This window comes from Megalops cyprinoides, chromosome 15 (assembly GCF_013368585.1).
Source record: "Megalops cyprinoides isolate fMegCyp1 chromosome 15, fMegCyp1.pri, whole genome shotgun sequence".
In the NCBI taxonomy this organism is placed as follows: domain Eukaryota; kingdom Metazoa; phylum Chordata; class Actinopteri; order Elopiformes; family Megalopidae; genus Megalops; species Megalops cyprinoides.
In genome coordinates, this window is record NC_050597.1 from 25,941,688 (window position 1) to 25,955,545 (window position 13,858).

Sequence of the window (13,858 nt, forward strand, 5' to 3'; positions counted from 1 at the left end):
AAAGCATTTGCAAGGCTATTACAGGTAACATGCTGCTTCTACAGTGCAGCAGTCGATTGTCTGCACAACCAGCTGACAATAACTGGCTATTTGTTCGATGTTATGAGCACCTATAAAGTACTGATGGAAGAGAAAGGCTGCACAAACCTGGGTGGAGCTACCACAGGCTGTCCATTACTGTGTCTCATATGAACCAATCAAAAGATGTTGCTCTCCACAGCACAAAAACGCTGTCATTGACTCAGATCAGTCAATCATTAATAAAATGTGATTCCTCCACCTAATCTGATATTCATGCAACCTCTCTCATCCATCACTACGATAAAGGTCTTCCTAAGTATCCTCTAGGTTACTAGGTAATTTGCATAAACAAACTGAAGAGAATAAAACAGCTGCCATATGTTTCATTTTCGCACAACAATTCGCACAAAATGGGGTGAATCATGGAATCAAAAGAACACAGTGTTCTGGGGTGTGAGAATACTTTTAAAACACTACAAAATAGAAGCATCTGCGGGTTTGTTTGTATTCACCAACAACTACTTACATGGATGCGGTGTCATTTAATAACAGTGATAACACTACAAGATACGTCAAGTGATGAATGGGAGCAGGGGCTTTTGAGAACAGCTGGCTGCTTTTAAGCATGAGGAATCGCATTAAGCAGGACTGTTAAAACTCCCACGCAGGTATAATTCCCAAGACATGTTTACTGGTGGGTAATAACAAGTGGTACGAACACTGACTGTTAATATATATGCAGACAGCCTGTTTTCCAGAAGATCCTTCAGTGTTAAAATGACATCTTCAATTTTCCTGAAGATTTTAACTCATGCATTTAACTGTGTTTCCTTTACACGGACAGTATTTGTGGTCCACAATACAATACAAAGCAGAACCCAATGCTGAAATGCCCACGGTCCTAAAATTCCTTCACTGTCCTGAGCGTCCCACATACTGTATGTTTAATAGTGCACTCATATATGAAATTCACAGCTGTCTTCGGGCTCTGGAGGTAACGGCAAGGTGTGATTGGAAAGCACACAGTGTGACATGACACATTTCTCCTGTGTCTACCTGAATGGGAGCTGTGTCAGGGCCCACACATGTTACCTATAGCTAGAGTGCTTTAATCAGATGGGATTGCTCTGCTCTATTTCATTTACGCCTCACTGTCTTTGAGTGCAGTTAACCTCAGCGTGAACCCTCATGGCATAAATAATCACTGGGACTTCCGCCCTGTCTCCTGCCAATCAGTAACGTGCATGAGGGGTGGGAATGAGTGGAGGGGGGAAGGTGGTGATTGGGTTAAGGGGGCTTTTGGTCCTAAAGACAAAAGTGCCCTTTCCTGCCAGATCAACCATTTCTAAGCCGTACCCTTTTTAAAATTTGAGCCCCTACTCCCCAGAAAATGTGTGCATGGCATAGCTATTGATAGGACTGTTTCTTCACCCGTCAGCAAGGTCAGTGTATGACTGTTACTGATAGGACGAAAAGAGGGAGTGTCTAGACCAGGAGAGGGCGGAGCTGAGGACAATTTACCAGTGGTGAAGTACCCTCTAAAACAAAGTGGCAACGTCCCTTCCTTGAACTGCAGTCTGATGTTCTCATGTGCTAAATAATTCAGAGATTCACAAGTAAATGCTCCTCCCTTTGAATTGTTTGAGCATTTAAGACCACCTCAGAGGAAAGCACAATCTCATATTCTTTGAAAATGTGGGAGTATTGATCAGTCTGGTATACGAGTAAAGGTTATAAACATTCACATTTTTTCCACAAGGTACATACAATGTTGTTAAATCTTAAGTATTAAGTGCAGCCTCTCAACCTGGCACTGAGATTCCTGCCCCACCCTCTCCCCTGGCCCCGCCCCTTCCCCGCCCCCAGGAGTGGTGGTGGGTGTGGCATCACTGCGGCCCTCACTCACCCACACAGCCGTGACCATCCGGCGCCTCCTGGAAGCCCCGGTCACACAGACAACGGAACGAGCCGGCCGTGTTCTCACAGAAGCCGTGCCGGCCGCACACCGTGCTGTTGAGGGCACACTCATCAACATCTGCAAACGAGACAGCAAGAGATGTCAGCGCGCAAGGCTCCCCCCCCCCACCCCCATCAGGGCGGCTGGCCCACTCCAGTGAAAGCACACCACGCGAAGACCCGCCCCCTCAAAGAAACAGCCAACCAGGTGAGCGCACAGCACGGCGTGTCTGCAGGCAGCTTTTTACGCATTAACACTCACAGTGTAACACCCCAGAGAATGTGACGGTGTTAGTGTGAGAGGTTAACTGCGCTTGGCTGGCTTTGTCTCTGCATTGTTTCCATGCTCCATGTATTCTTCAGCCTCTAAAGGCTTGTTTTGACAAACTCAAGTGAAAATCCTGACATGTAAACCATGCATCTATTGATAAATGCAGCACATTCCAAATGTAGGACCTGCATTCCCACAGAACAGGGCGTAATAAAGACATTCAGACAATTATATCTGTATGCCAAACTCAAGGTTGCACAGATCTCTCAAAATAAATGAAGAAAAATGAGGTGGAGATCAGCGCTCAGAGCCAAATGTCATCCTTGGCTTTACACATTAAAAGAAATAATGAAGATGCATAAAATCAAGCCTAGAGTTCTGAACTGACTGTGTACTTCTTCCTCACACTGTCAGTACTGACTAAAAATGGACATTCTGCCACGCTCGCCTTATTCCTGATTGAAAGGAACCTCCAGAATATTAAGTGACTGGCTGACGCACTCTCTGCACCAGAGGACAGCACACGTTACTAGCAAGCCAGACTTACTTTTACATGTCTGTGTGATTGCTGTCAAACCTGCTCAGTCAGTGAGTCTGTCCAAGACCATGGATGTGGAAAATGCAAATATTTCCCAAGGCAATGACATAAGACAGTTTGTTTACTGTTCTATATGGCTGTTGCCATTCATACTGTATCATGGCGATGATTATAGCTAGTTATCCCAAGAAATCTTGCATTATCCACCACCATTCATTTCCAGTTATTTTGGCCACAGATAAACTATACCTGCCTTCAATAAACTATACGTTTTGCCATGTTCTGCTCTGCTGAAGCAACATTTTAATTTTTAACATTAACTGAATTATGAAACAGCTATGAAATGTTTATATATAAGGCATGGTTGGCCTTTTCAGGCTCTTGGCTATCGCTGTCTGCACGCTACATTGATTATCAACTGAAGATGGAAACATGCGTGACAGCAATGCAGTGAAATACCAGCGGGCAGAAAACACAAGCAACCGCAAGTTAGCGGGAGGGCAGCGTTGAATATAACAGCTACCGTGAACTCATCCCATGACCAGCTGCAAAAGGCATGCGTCTGTAAATTCGGCACCAGATTCGGGAAACAAGGATGTGCAAGTTTTTTGATGCATGTGGAGCGCAATCGCGTGGTCGACGATCGGGGGTTGTGAACATCGGAGGCACGCCCTGGACACCAGCTAGAGTTTGAAGACCTGGAAGAATGGACTGGGAGCGCTCCTTCCCCGGAAAAGCAGCCACTAAGAACAGCAACCTTCAGTTAGCACTGTTTTGATGCTGAAGCAAGTCTGACCTCCTCCACCCACAGAAGAAAAAAGAAGTAAAACCCGAGAATGGTGGAGAGGGGTCACCGCACAATGGCTGACAGTGATGTTCCGCTACCCAGAGTTTGCACCTCGCACAAACCCGCAGCCCACACACACCACATTAGTTAGCTTTTGGTGGAGGCCTCACACATGCTCGGACGGATAGCAGGGTTGGGGTGAATTCCTCCTTCCCACTCCCTTTTCGATTCCCTCTCATGGTGTCATATTTCAATTAACACCAATGCCCTGTGGTTGATTCCCGGTCCATTTTCACCATACGGTTCCTGATTGGCTGTGATTTTCAGGACCGAGCGTTTCAAAAACCTCAAAAGAAACGACAAGTGAGTGCTGAATAAACAGTTCCGTTCTGTTTAGGAATTGACCCCAACGGTGACGGGCAGCCAAAATGAGGTGTGCATGGAAGGGTACGGGATGAGGTGGAAGGTCTGGTGGGCGGTGGTGTGTGGCCCGCCTGTAAAACGACTCACCCGTACAAATCCCGCTGGGTCCTAAGGCGTGGCCGGGGGGGCAGTCCACCACACATTTGTAGGAGCCCTGGGTGTTCTCACAGCGCCACGCGCCACAGATACTGCGCCCCAGCGTCTCACACTCATCAATATCTGCGCGAGAGCACAGCGCTCAGCATACCGCCAGCGGGGATGGGCCCGCAAAGCAAGGAGCTCGCTCTCCACAGGTTTCAGTGAAGAACATGATTCTGGGCTGAATCAATTCTGATCATTTCCCCAGGCTTAGGCACTGGGGCCCAGTCTAACTTTGGAAAGTGAAGTTAAAGTGCCTGAGTTTGCAGCAGAGAGCACAGTGCTCACATTGCTTTGCCGTCCCCACGATGCAGAGAGATATGATGGCACTGAAGCGTGAAAATGAGCTCTCATCATTTTGGCATGTAAACCCTTTTAAATACATCCCAGTACTGCCTGAGCTTCATTACCCTCCTCATTAAAGTCAATGCACTGACCCCAACTGTTTCCACTACATACTGACTACACTGTGAGCAGCTGAATACATGCATGTATAGTTAAGGAATTTTTGGAAGGTTGCTTGTCAAGAATATATTAAATATTCCCAATAACTTTTGAGGCAAAGTCTTAATGTTGTTCCATAGTAAAAAGTGAGGGTTTCTTTCATGAAACTCTAATGACACGATAGGCGAAAGAACAGCTTTGAGCAGCCAGTGAGTTACGCGAGAGGAGAACCCTAAAGACCCATTGAAAAATAACCTGCAAGCTACCAGGATGTCAGCAAGCGGCTTTCAGCACACCTGGTCCAGCAATGAACACAAGTCAGGTTGCCAGAACGCGCAACCCAAAAATCAAAGGCAACCCTTGCTGACACGTGTGGCATGCAAGGCATGCTGGGATACACCACATGGCTTTAGTGACTCTGACCGCCACTTTACCCAGGCAGGTGTCATTATCGGCATGCAGGCGGTAGCCCCTATCACACTGGCACCGGTACGAGCCCCTCGTGTTGAGGCAGGAGCCACCGTGGCACCTGGTCCCATCGGAGCACTCATCCACATCTGCAAGAGACAGACACCTGTTTGAGTCATGGTCCCTGTGCCATAACACACAGCCCACTCTGCGCACACAGCAGAAAAAAATGTCCTCCGGCTTTCCTGACCAGACAATTAAAACAAGAGATGCTGCTTTGGTGCTGTTTTGAGTTCTGAGGAATGCATTCAGTTATAGGAACAAGTCTGCCTGAATACAAGGAAAAAACTCACATTGAAATATTGGTCCCAAATCTCTTAGAAAAAGCAGAGTTGTAGTAGAAGACCGCTTGAATGTGTTGTGCCTGTTCCTACACATCAGGGCACAATTACATGTTTATTGATTCACATCATGGTCATGAGGTATAGGCGCACAGAGGCCAGAATGGGATGAAACAAACACTGGATCCTACAGAACCAGCACCGGGTCTGCAGACGTTCTTGCCGGTGGCGACCGTGAACGAACTCCTCAGGAATTCGCGGTCATTATATGAAAGTGGCCCCTCCCACAAAAACGCACCCACATAAAAACGTCCCAGTAACAGAGGAGCCCTAATCATTAACACTGGCAAACAGTGCTGGCGCGAGCCCATGTCTTTCAAGTAACATCGGTTTCCTTGCGAGGGGGATGTGACGGGGTGAGCCACAAACATGAACATCAGATGTGGGGTCCCAGACTGCAGCTGTGCACTACAGCTAATCAGAGCCAGCTTCCCAGGCCCCCCAACTCTCCCTCCATCATCTACCCTCAACCCGGGAGTCTAGGATATTCCAGCAGGCCAGGCCCCACTGGGTGGGGCTCTGCTCCCCCTCTACCTCCTCTTCCTCTTGCCTCCACAGAGGAGGGCAGCCACGCCAAGTCGTCACTGGTAACCCCTCCAATTTGGTCTGATCAGCCGAACGTGGCTGTGGCGTCCTCCTGCTGACAGCAGTCCGGGAAACCTGACTTGCTAGCGTTTTTGGGACTTTTTTGGGGCATTTTTTGCAACAGTTCCCCCTGTCAACACGAGGAGTGTGGCACGCAGGCGCTCCAGGGCAGTAGGTTCCCTCCTGCTGGTCACATGGCAGGTGCAGGCTGGAAACACACCGCAATCCGTGGCGTGACAAGTTCCGGAAGGAGGAGCGCAGCCGGGCGCCGCAACAGGGTCATATTTTATAAACTCCTTCCACCCCGGCCTTCATACTCCAGCAGTTTTCCACCTCTCGCCGTGTTTGCTTGGGCGGTTCTTGAAAGCGAATTCAAGACATTTGACTCAATGGCTTTTATCCCTCATAATAAATAAGGCATTATTTTCCTCTATTGGGGCAAGAAAGAGAGAGGGGGGTACGGTTAAGAGCAAGAGAAAGAGAGAGAGTGATGGAGAGACAAGAGGAGAAGAAAATCTGTGTCAATTTATCTAAACAGTGCTGAAGAGTGAGGGACGGGTTCCAAAAAAAATCTGTCCTCGTTTCTCCCTGGGCAACATTGACACAGTTTTCCAGGCAATGCTTCCCAGCTACGCTGGTGCAGAGACTCGTGTAGTCTAACATGTTTCCTCGCTTTACTCAACCCCCAGGCATCCTTGTTTGACTTCTGCTTTTTTTTTTCAGGAAACACACTGTGCAGCTCGTGGCAAATTAGATTTTATATTTTTAAGAGGATCTCAACGAAGAATGACAGATGACATTTCAATCGGAAAGAACTGTGAACCACAAATCTACACTGACTCTCGATACAACATTGAGATTGAATTTGATATTGCACCAAAAAAAGAAACTAATTTATGTTAAATACATGAAAACATGCATTTATGTAATATGACACGTAATATGTCAGAAAAGGTAAATGACAGACAGATCCCAGCAATTTGTATAGCTCACCATGGACAACATTTTGTTTGGTTGAACAGGAGCTCTCAGCGGGGTTTAAAATCCAGCTGTCACATTTGCCTCCCTCTGAGCCTAAACCTTTCTTGTTTGGCTGTAATGAGAGGACAGGCTGTAGCCTCAAGGGGGAACTTCAGGCCCAGGCAGACAGGTTTTGGGGGGGAGGGTGGGCTGGGCCTCTGATTGCGTTCCAGTGCCGTCCCAGTCAGGTTGCGCACGGTGCTCCCGGAGTCCAAAGCAAACAGGCCGTCGGGCCCCAGGCGCTGAGGTGTTTTACGGGCTCTGTCCTACAGCTGATTTTGGGGCCCTTCCCTTGGATCAAAGGGGCCTGCTGGGTTCCCCGGTGGCCAGCAGCTAAGGCTGTGTGCGCTGAGGTGGTTTCCACCGTGGGCGGAGGAGGAGAGGTAAAAATGCCGCACGCTCGTTCTCCTCCTGCAACCCTGCCCCCACCCCGTTTTGTCTTTCCACCGCCCCGGGGCGGGAGGCCTCGGCCCGCTCTTTAACGAACGTAAACGCATCTCCTTTTACTCACCTGTAAAACCCATCTGCATCGTAAAAACAACGGAGCAGAGACCGCAGGCCACGCTTTACAGACTCTGCTACTCCGTGTGGGGACGAGCGGTGCAAGGTGTCAGGGCGGGAGGCATCCCCAACGCGCCGCTGACCCTCCTGAGAAACCGCCGGCATGACTGCCAACCACTTCCCTCCTCTCAGGCAAGCCCGTGGTATTTTATCTCCGGGTTGACATATTTCGGGGAGGTGTTATAAAAGTGCAAAACAAACAACAACAAGAGCTAAAAAACTTACATATTTTCAGGTAGGATCATTCTCAGTCATGGATAATGTTAAGGAAAATCTGATTAAACCTGATTAAACATAAGTGGTTGTTCCATTAAGTTTGTGCCTTCCCCCAAAAGACACACACACAGTTGACTTAATTCTGTACAGTAGGTCTGGTCTGGGGTAAGAGTGAGGCGCATTCTGGCTCTCCTGTCGTTTCTCTACCCCGCAGAGAGTGCGAGGGAGAGTGTTGGAGAAAATATTCCTTTTTGTCTAGACATCCAGCACACAGGCTTCCTTCTCTGGAGTGGAGTTTTTTTTTACTGCAGGAAAGGGCATTTAAAACAACTCTGGCACTGGGCAGGGCCTTTGGCATGAGCTCCTGGTGGAAAAATAGCAGCAGCAGCATTCGTAGAAGTAATTAAACCTCTCCTTCCAGAAGCAAGGAGGCATTGTAAGGCAGGGGAACGCGGAGCTGCAACTGCAGGTGAGTGTCCCATAAAGCATTAGGTATGGGCTGTGCAGTTGATCGGGGGCTGGCAAAAAAGGTGTTGTATACTACAGGTATTCGTTTTTTAGTGGATCGTCCACTGTGCGAGTGGTGACCCTATCCCAAATGGAGATGACAGAAACCACCCAGTCACTGTAACTGGCTCTGACTCTGACTGAACATTTAAAGAAGCACCTTCACCAAATGCGATCTGAAGCTTTGCTTTCTAAGAGGGTCTGAGAAAAGGTCTGCCCATCACTCTTACTGTAACAATGTGGGAATGGGAGAGCCACCATGTGGCAGTAACACAAGAGCTGCCTCGTTTGACAAGCGTACACAGTGTGACGAACGCGCATACTGTGACTGCACCTCTGAGTTTCAGATGAAGGACGGCACACAAGGAAATGCACAGCGAGGAGGCACCGGGGGGTCTGTTGTTCTGCCACATCTGTACATGCAGGCACATGCATGTACAGAAACATGCATCACCCCTCTCTCAGAAAGGAATGCTTCAAGAACACCCGAGATGGGTACTGGATTACAGACCTGAGGGGTGATATCACAGACACAGGTTGCCACTGGTTATTTGATTCTGGAAAGTCTGAGCACTCCATAACTGTGTCTTTGAGACCCTTTGTAGACAGATCAGAAATAGGGAGCAGGGCTTGCCAGCAGATTTGAAACACTGTGAGAGATCCATGAATCTAAGAGGCACTACTCTAAACAGCCACTGGCAGTCCAAAGCTTGCAAGATCCATGGATCTAAGTGAGGTACTACTCTAAAGAGTAAATGGTAGGCCAAAGCTCAGAGTAAGTAAGTACATACGTCTTGTCTGTGATGTCCAAAGACAACCATTTGGACTGAAAGAGGCCCCGGTGAGGGGGGCGGCTCAGCGCTTACCCTCGCAGGTGTGCGTGTCCTCGTTGGCGGCGAAGCCCTCCTCGCAGACGCAGTAGAAGGAGCCCTCCGCGTTCAGGCACTCCCCGTGCGGGGCGCACAGCTCGGGGTCGTCCAGACACTCGTCAACATCTGCAGGGGGAAGCCAGAGAAACTGAGAGGCTGGAGACCAGACGTGACGTCACCTGCCACCGCTCGGCCGGTGGGTTCTGGGCCGACTGACCTGTCAACAACCCTCAGTTTGTTTTGGGTTTCACTCCCACCTCCCGGGACACACAGGTGCAGCAGATGTTTTTTACAACACCTGTGTGTGTGTGTGTGTGTGTGTGTGTGTGTGTGTGTGTGTGTGTGTGTGTAGAATGTACATATGTGTGTGCGTGCGTGTGTGTGTGTGTGTGTGTGTGTGTGTAGAATGTGCGTATGTGTGCGCGTGCATGTGTGTGTGCGTGTGTGTGTGTGTGTGTGTGTGTGTGTGTGTGTGCGTGTGTGTGCGCGTGTGTGTGTGTGTGTGTGTAGAATGTGCGCATGTGTGCGCGTGCGTGTATGTGTGTGTGTGTGTGTGTGTGCGTGTGCGTGCGTGTGCGTACATATGTAGTATGTACGTTTGTGCTTGCCTGCCGATGAGGACCTCACCTTCACAGCTGGTACCATTGACTTGCTGGTAGCCCTTGGGGCAGCTGCAGTGGTAGGAGCCCATGTTGTTGACACACTGTCCCACGCTCCCGCAGGCACCCTCCAGCTCCTGGCACTCGTCCACATCTGAAAGGGTAGCGGCACTGTAACACACCGCCGACACACAGCTACGCACCGCTAAGGCATCATCAGTGTGAATCAGCTGATTTTTATAGGTACAATGAGGGAACTTGGGAGTGTGCAACTACCACCAGATGTACATTTGGGAAGGACACAGTGGCCCTTATAAAAAATAGTAACAGTAATTAAAATTGTTAATAAGCATAAAATCAAAATAATTATAGGTATATGTATATAGATATATGTTTTAAAATCCAGACATTTCAAAAGAAACAGATGCAAACTGGCTGAGCGGTGGCTTGCTGTCTTATTTTATTCTTCTTTTTATTTGCATTTTGACAGAAATAAAAGAAGAAAATAAGAAAGCTGAAAGACAGAGTGTTGGCCACTGCCTTGCTTGCTTCTGTTGATTTTGGAGATGCTGATGCACCAAAGTCTATAACTGCAGCTCTTTTGTTGCGCACTTGGTGTGTCTGCGAAGAGGGGATTACACATTTCGACATCACTCTTCTCACAACAGCAGCACTTCGATACTATTACCGTGTACCTATAAATATTCAAATGACATTCAAAACATGTTCCTTCAGTTGATTCCAGCTGCAGCGAAGTGGGAAAGGGAATGAATGAGCCTTAAACCTGTGGGAGATGGAGCCAAAATTCCCCCGAAATCCATGAGGGACGTGGTTTTTTGAGGGGCACACGAGGTGGAGGAATGGCCAAAAGCCGCCTAGCAGAATGCCAGGGGAGGACAAACAACAGGAACAAAGTTACCAAGTTTAAAAATGCCCCCCTCCCCCGCCCTTACCGTCACACTGGTCCCCGGCCAGCGAGACCACGAAGCCGGGCCCACAGCTGCAGATGAAGGCTCCCTCTGTATTCTGGCAGTGTCCCCTGGTGCACACCCGCTCGTCCTGGCACTCATCAATATCTGTTCCACAAACACTAAATTCAGCAGCTGGGGGGAGCGCGCCGCGAGCGGAGAGCAGAGAGTGCCGCTCCCGCGAGCGCTTTCGGGCACACAGGAGACGGGGCCTGCTTCGGCACTGGCCGGATGCTCCCCGGTGGAGCTGCCGAAGGCCGAAGCTGTGAACCAGCTTAAACCATCATACACAGTCAGTACGGTGCCGTGCCCAAGTTGTTGACACGTGGGGATGTATTTAGTATTCATATTTCTACATTCTATTTCTGATAAACGCTAACTGTAATATGTAATGCTGTAATATTCCATGTTTTCTTTCAATAATGCAAACTGTGGTTTATAGAGACAGTTTCAGTATGATTAGCACAAAGCAATAATTTTCCTACTGCAATGCTTTCAACCTGAAAATAACTGCCTTAATTGGAATATTTATACAGGATAGTCCCAAAACCAGTTCCTTGAAATAATAAATGAGGGGTGCTGATGAATATGTTTAACTGCTAAATTCGTAGGGTGATTTCCATGACCTTTCAAGGACAATCTCACCACTTTCCGTGACGTTTCTAGAACTTTCTAGGAGGAAAATATTTTCGAGGATTTTCAAAGACCACGGGAACACCACAGGAACCACAGTGGCAGAATGACTGTTTCTGAGGTTTTTTAAAAAATTTTTTTTAGCAAAACAAACCCTCAGCAGGTACAGAAAAATCATCACTTATTTATCAGGTTTCCCACCTGCCCAGCTCTGCCTCTGAGCCTCTCTGAAAGACTGAACCTTGCTGGGCAGCCCTGAATGATTCATAAGTACGCAAAGGTGACTACCTTAACTAAGCCTCTATGACTGGCATACCGGAAATTTGGAAAAGCTCATAAAAATTGCAATGCTCCCCTGAACTGAAAGGCTTAAAACTAATGGCAGTGAATTACACCCCATAAATTAATAACCAAAGAGTGATTAATGGGTGCTTACTTCTATTCCATTTCATCTATCAGCGTCTATTATGCTGTCTTTACCTGCTGAGATCTGTGTGTTCCCTAAAAAGCTGCTCTTTTGGGTTGAATTTGAGCCGACCGCATTAGCGATTCCACCAACAAAACGGCCTTATAAAAACCTCTCATTTAAAACCCTCCCACATATCAACCTCGGTGCTCTTTTAGGGGCCTTGGCAGTGGTAGTTCTGGATTAACGAGCATTCATAAATGCAACATTGTACTGGCGGCAGTAAATATGCATGAGGACATTACCTGTGCATAATTTGCCATCTGGGCTGAGCTCGTAGCCGGCGTTGCACGCGCAGACGAAGTAGCCCTCGAAGTTGGAGCACTTGCCGTTGGCACAGACCGACGCGTCCAGGCACTCGTCGATGTCTGGCCAGAAACAACAGCAGTGAAAGAGAATAAAATGTAGTTTTCAACTCCAAGGAAAAAAGCAATATTTCTGAATATTCTGCAATGTCCATAAACACACATCGGAGTGTGCTTGCTGTAGAGGGCCAGCAGATGTATTTCTCACCATACTACCCATTTAAAACATATTAAATATATGTAATTAAATGTGTTGGCCACATTTTTTAAACTTATATAGTCAGAAGTGTAATATTTATTCAGAAGGGAAAACATGGCACACGTTAGCTATGGTCAATTCAACATGAATCGAATGAAGTGAGGGACTAAAGGAAAAATTTAGACTACATACGCTACATTTAGAAATGATGTGAGGATCTATGGGAGACAGCTCTGTGCTGTGAAGAAGGGTCTGAGATGGATCATGTAACAACATTGCTTAATTATTCCCATGCTCCCCCACCCAACACCCCCTCAATTACATTCCATTCAACTCCATACTGAAATCCCGCTTTATCTTACAGTTAATTTTACAGGTATAGGTACTGACAGCAGTGTGGAGAGGTTTACTAGACTCTGGCCATGGGCAGTGACTTTGACGTCCCTTGTGGGACAGTAGTTATGCGCAGTAACCTTGAGCGGGGTGCTGCACCGTGTGCTTTACCCAATTTCTTCCCCCCGAAAGCCCTGGTTCCACGCAGTAAACAGGTTAATAAAACATATGGGACGTAAAATCGTTACCGCGCTGGGTCACCCTGACATTCAATTCCATTAAAGTCAACGTAATTAAGCGTTCACCCGAAAAACAAACCGACGCCCTCTCCCGGAGTGATCCCCAGGTGCGTGTTCACATGCGCCGCCGCAGTGCTGCTCCCTTTTGGGGGCCCGCTGCTGGTCACGTAACATCAGGGGAATTGGGAACAGGGCTCAAGTGAAGCCTCCTGTCCTTTGTGGTCAGGGCCACCACAATCCAATACCCCCCACTGCGTCCCCCCTCCACCCACCCCAGGGGTTCTCTCAGTACAGACAGTAGCACAGAGACACTGTCTTACCCAAATAACCCAGCTATCTCAACAGATATATACACTACATTATTGTCATACAGCAGACTTATTCAGAGCAACTTCCAATTTCGTTTCCATTTAGAGAGCTGGATATTTACAAAGGCAAATGTGGGTTAAGCACCCCGCACAAGGGTACAACAGCAGTGCCCCAGCAGCGAATCAAACCAGCAACCTTTCAGTTATGAATCCTGCTCCTTACCACTACACCACACTGCTGACTGCTTTTTTATTTTTTTTTTTTTCATTCTTCATTTGCATGCCAGAGCTGGTTCCGGTATTATTTCTGTGGTCGTCAACTTAAAGGTGGAAACGTCACATATTCACTCAGTTCGATTTTATTTTTTTTTCAGGACCCAGCAATTCAGCAGTGCAGAACGATAACTCCAGGCATTAAGTGGCACTGAAACGACGCCGCACCGTGCATTGCAAATCCGTAGTGGGAGCCGTGCCTGGACTGAGAAGGTGTACAGCTCCACGCGGCTGCAGCGCTTTTCGGCAAAAAGTGAAAAATCCCGGAGGGCCGCGCGCTGTCACGCTAGCGCCCGAATGAGTTTCATCTCCAGCCGCGGAGAAATAGAAAGCCGCTGATTGCGGGAGCTGGTCGAGTGCTCTCAATCTCGGGCCGATCCCGCTCTTTCA

General features: G+C 48.0%; 1 protein-coding gene across 6 annotated transcripts in view; it reads right to left on the reverse strand.

The window, feature by feature from the left end:
- The window catches only part of ltbp1 (latent transforming growth factor beta binding protein 1), a 106,519-nt gene that overhangs the window by 22,298 nt on the left and 70,363 nt on the right, over window positions 1–13,858 (reverse strand). For 3 of the 6 annotated variants that reach the window (XM_036546327.1, XM_036546326.1, XM_036546324.1), the window contains 6 exons: window positions 12,057–12,179; window positions 10,698–10,820; window positions 9,773–9,898; window positions 9,143–9,271; window positions 5,013–5,135; window positions 1,928–2,056 (listed from right to left, as the gene is read on the reverse strand). In XM_036546327.1, the coding sequence (XP_036402220.1) occupies window positions 1,928–2,056; window positions 5,013–5,135; window positions 9,143–9,271; window positions 9,773–9,898; window positions 10,698–10,820; window positions 12,057–12,179 (753 nt within the window). Of the gene's footprint in view, window positions 1–1,927; window positions 2,057–4,083; window positions 4,216–5,012; window positions 5,136–9,142; window positions 9,272–9,772; window positions 9,899–10,697; window positions 10,821–12,056; window positions 12,180–13,858 lie in introns of all 6 variants that reach the window. The other 3 variants (XM_036546329.1, XM_036546325.1, XM_036546328.1) reach the window with 3 other exon arrangements.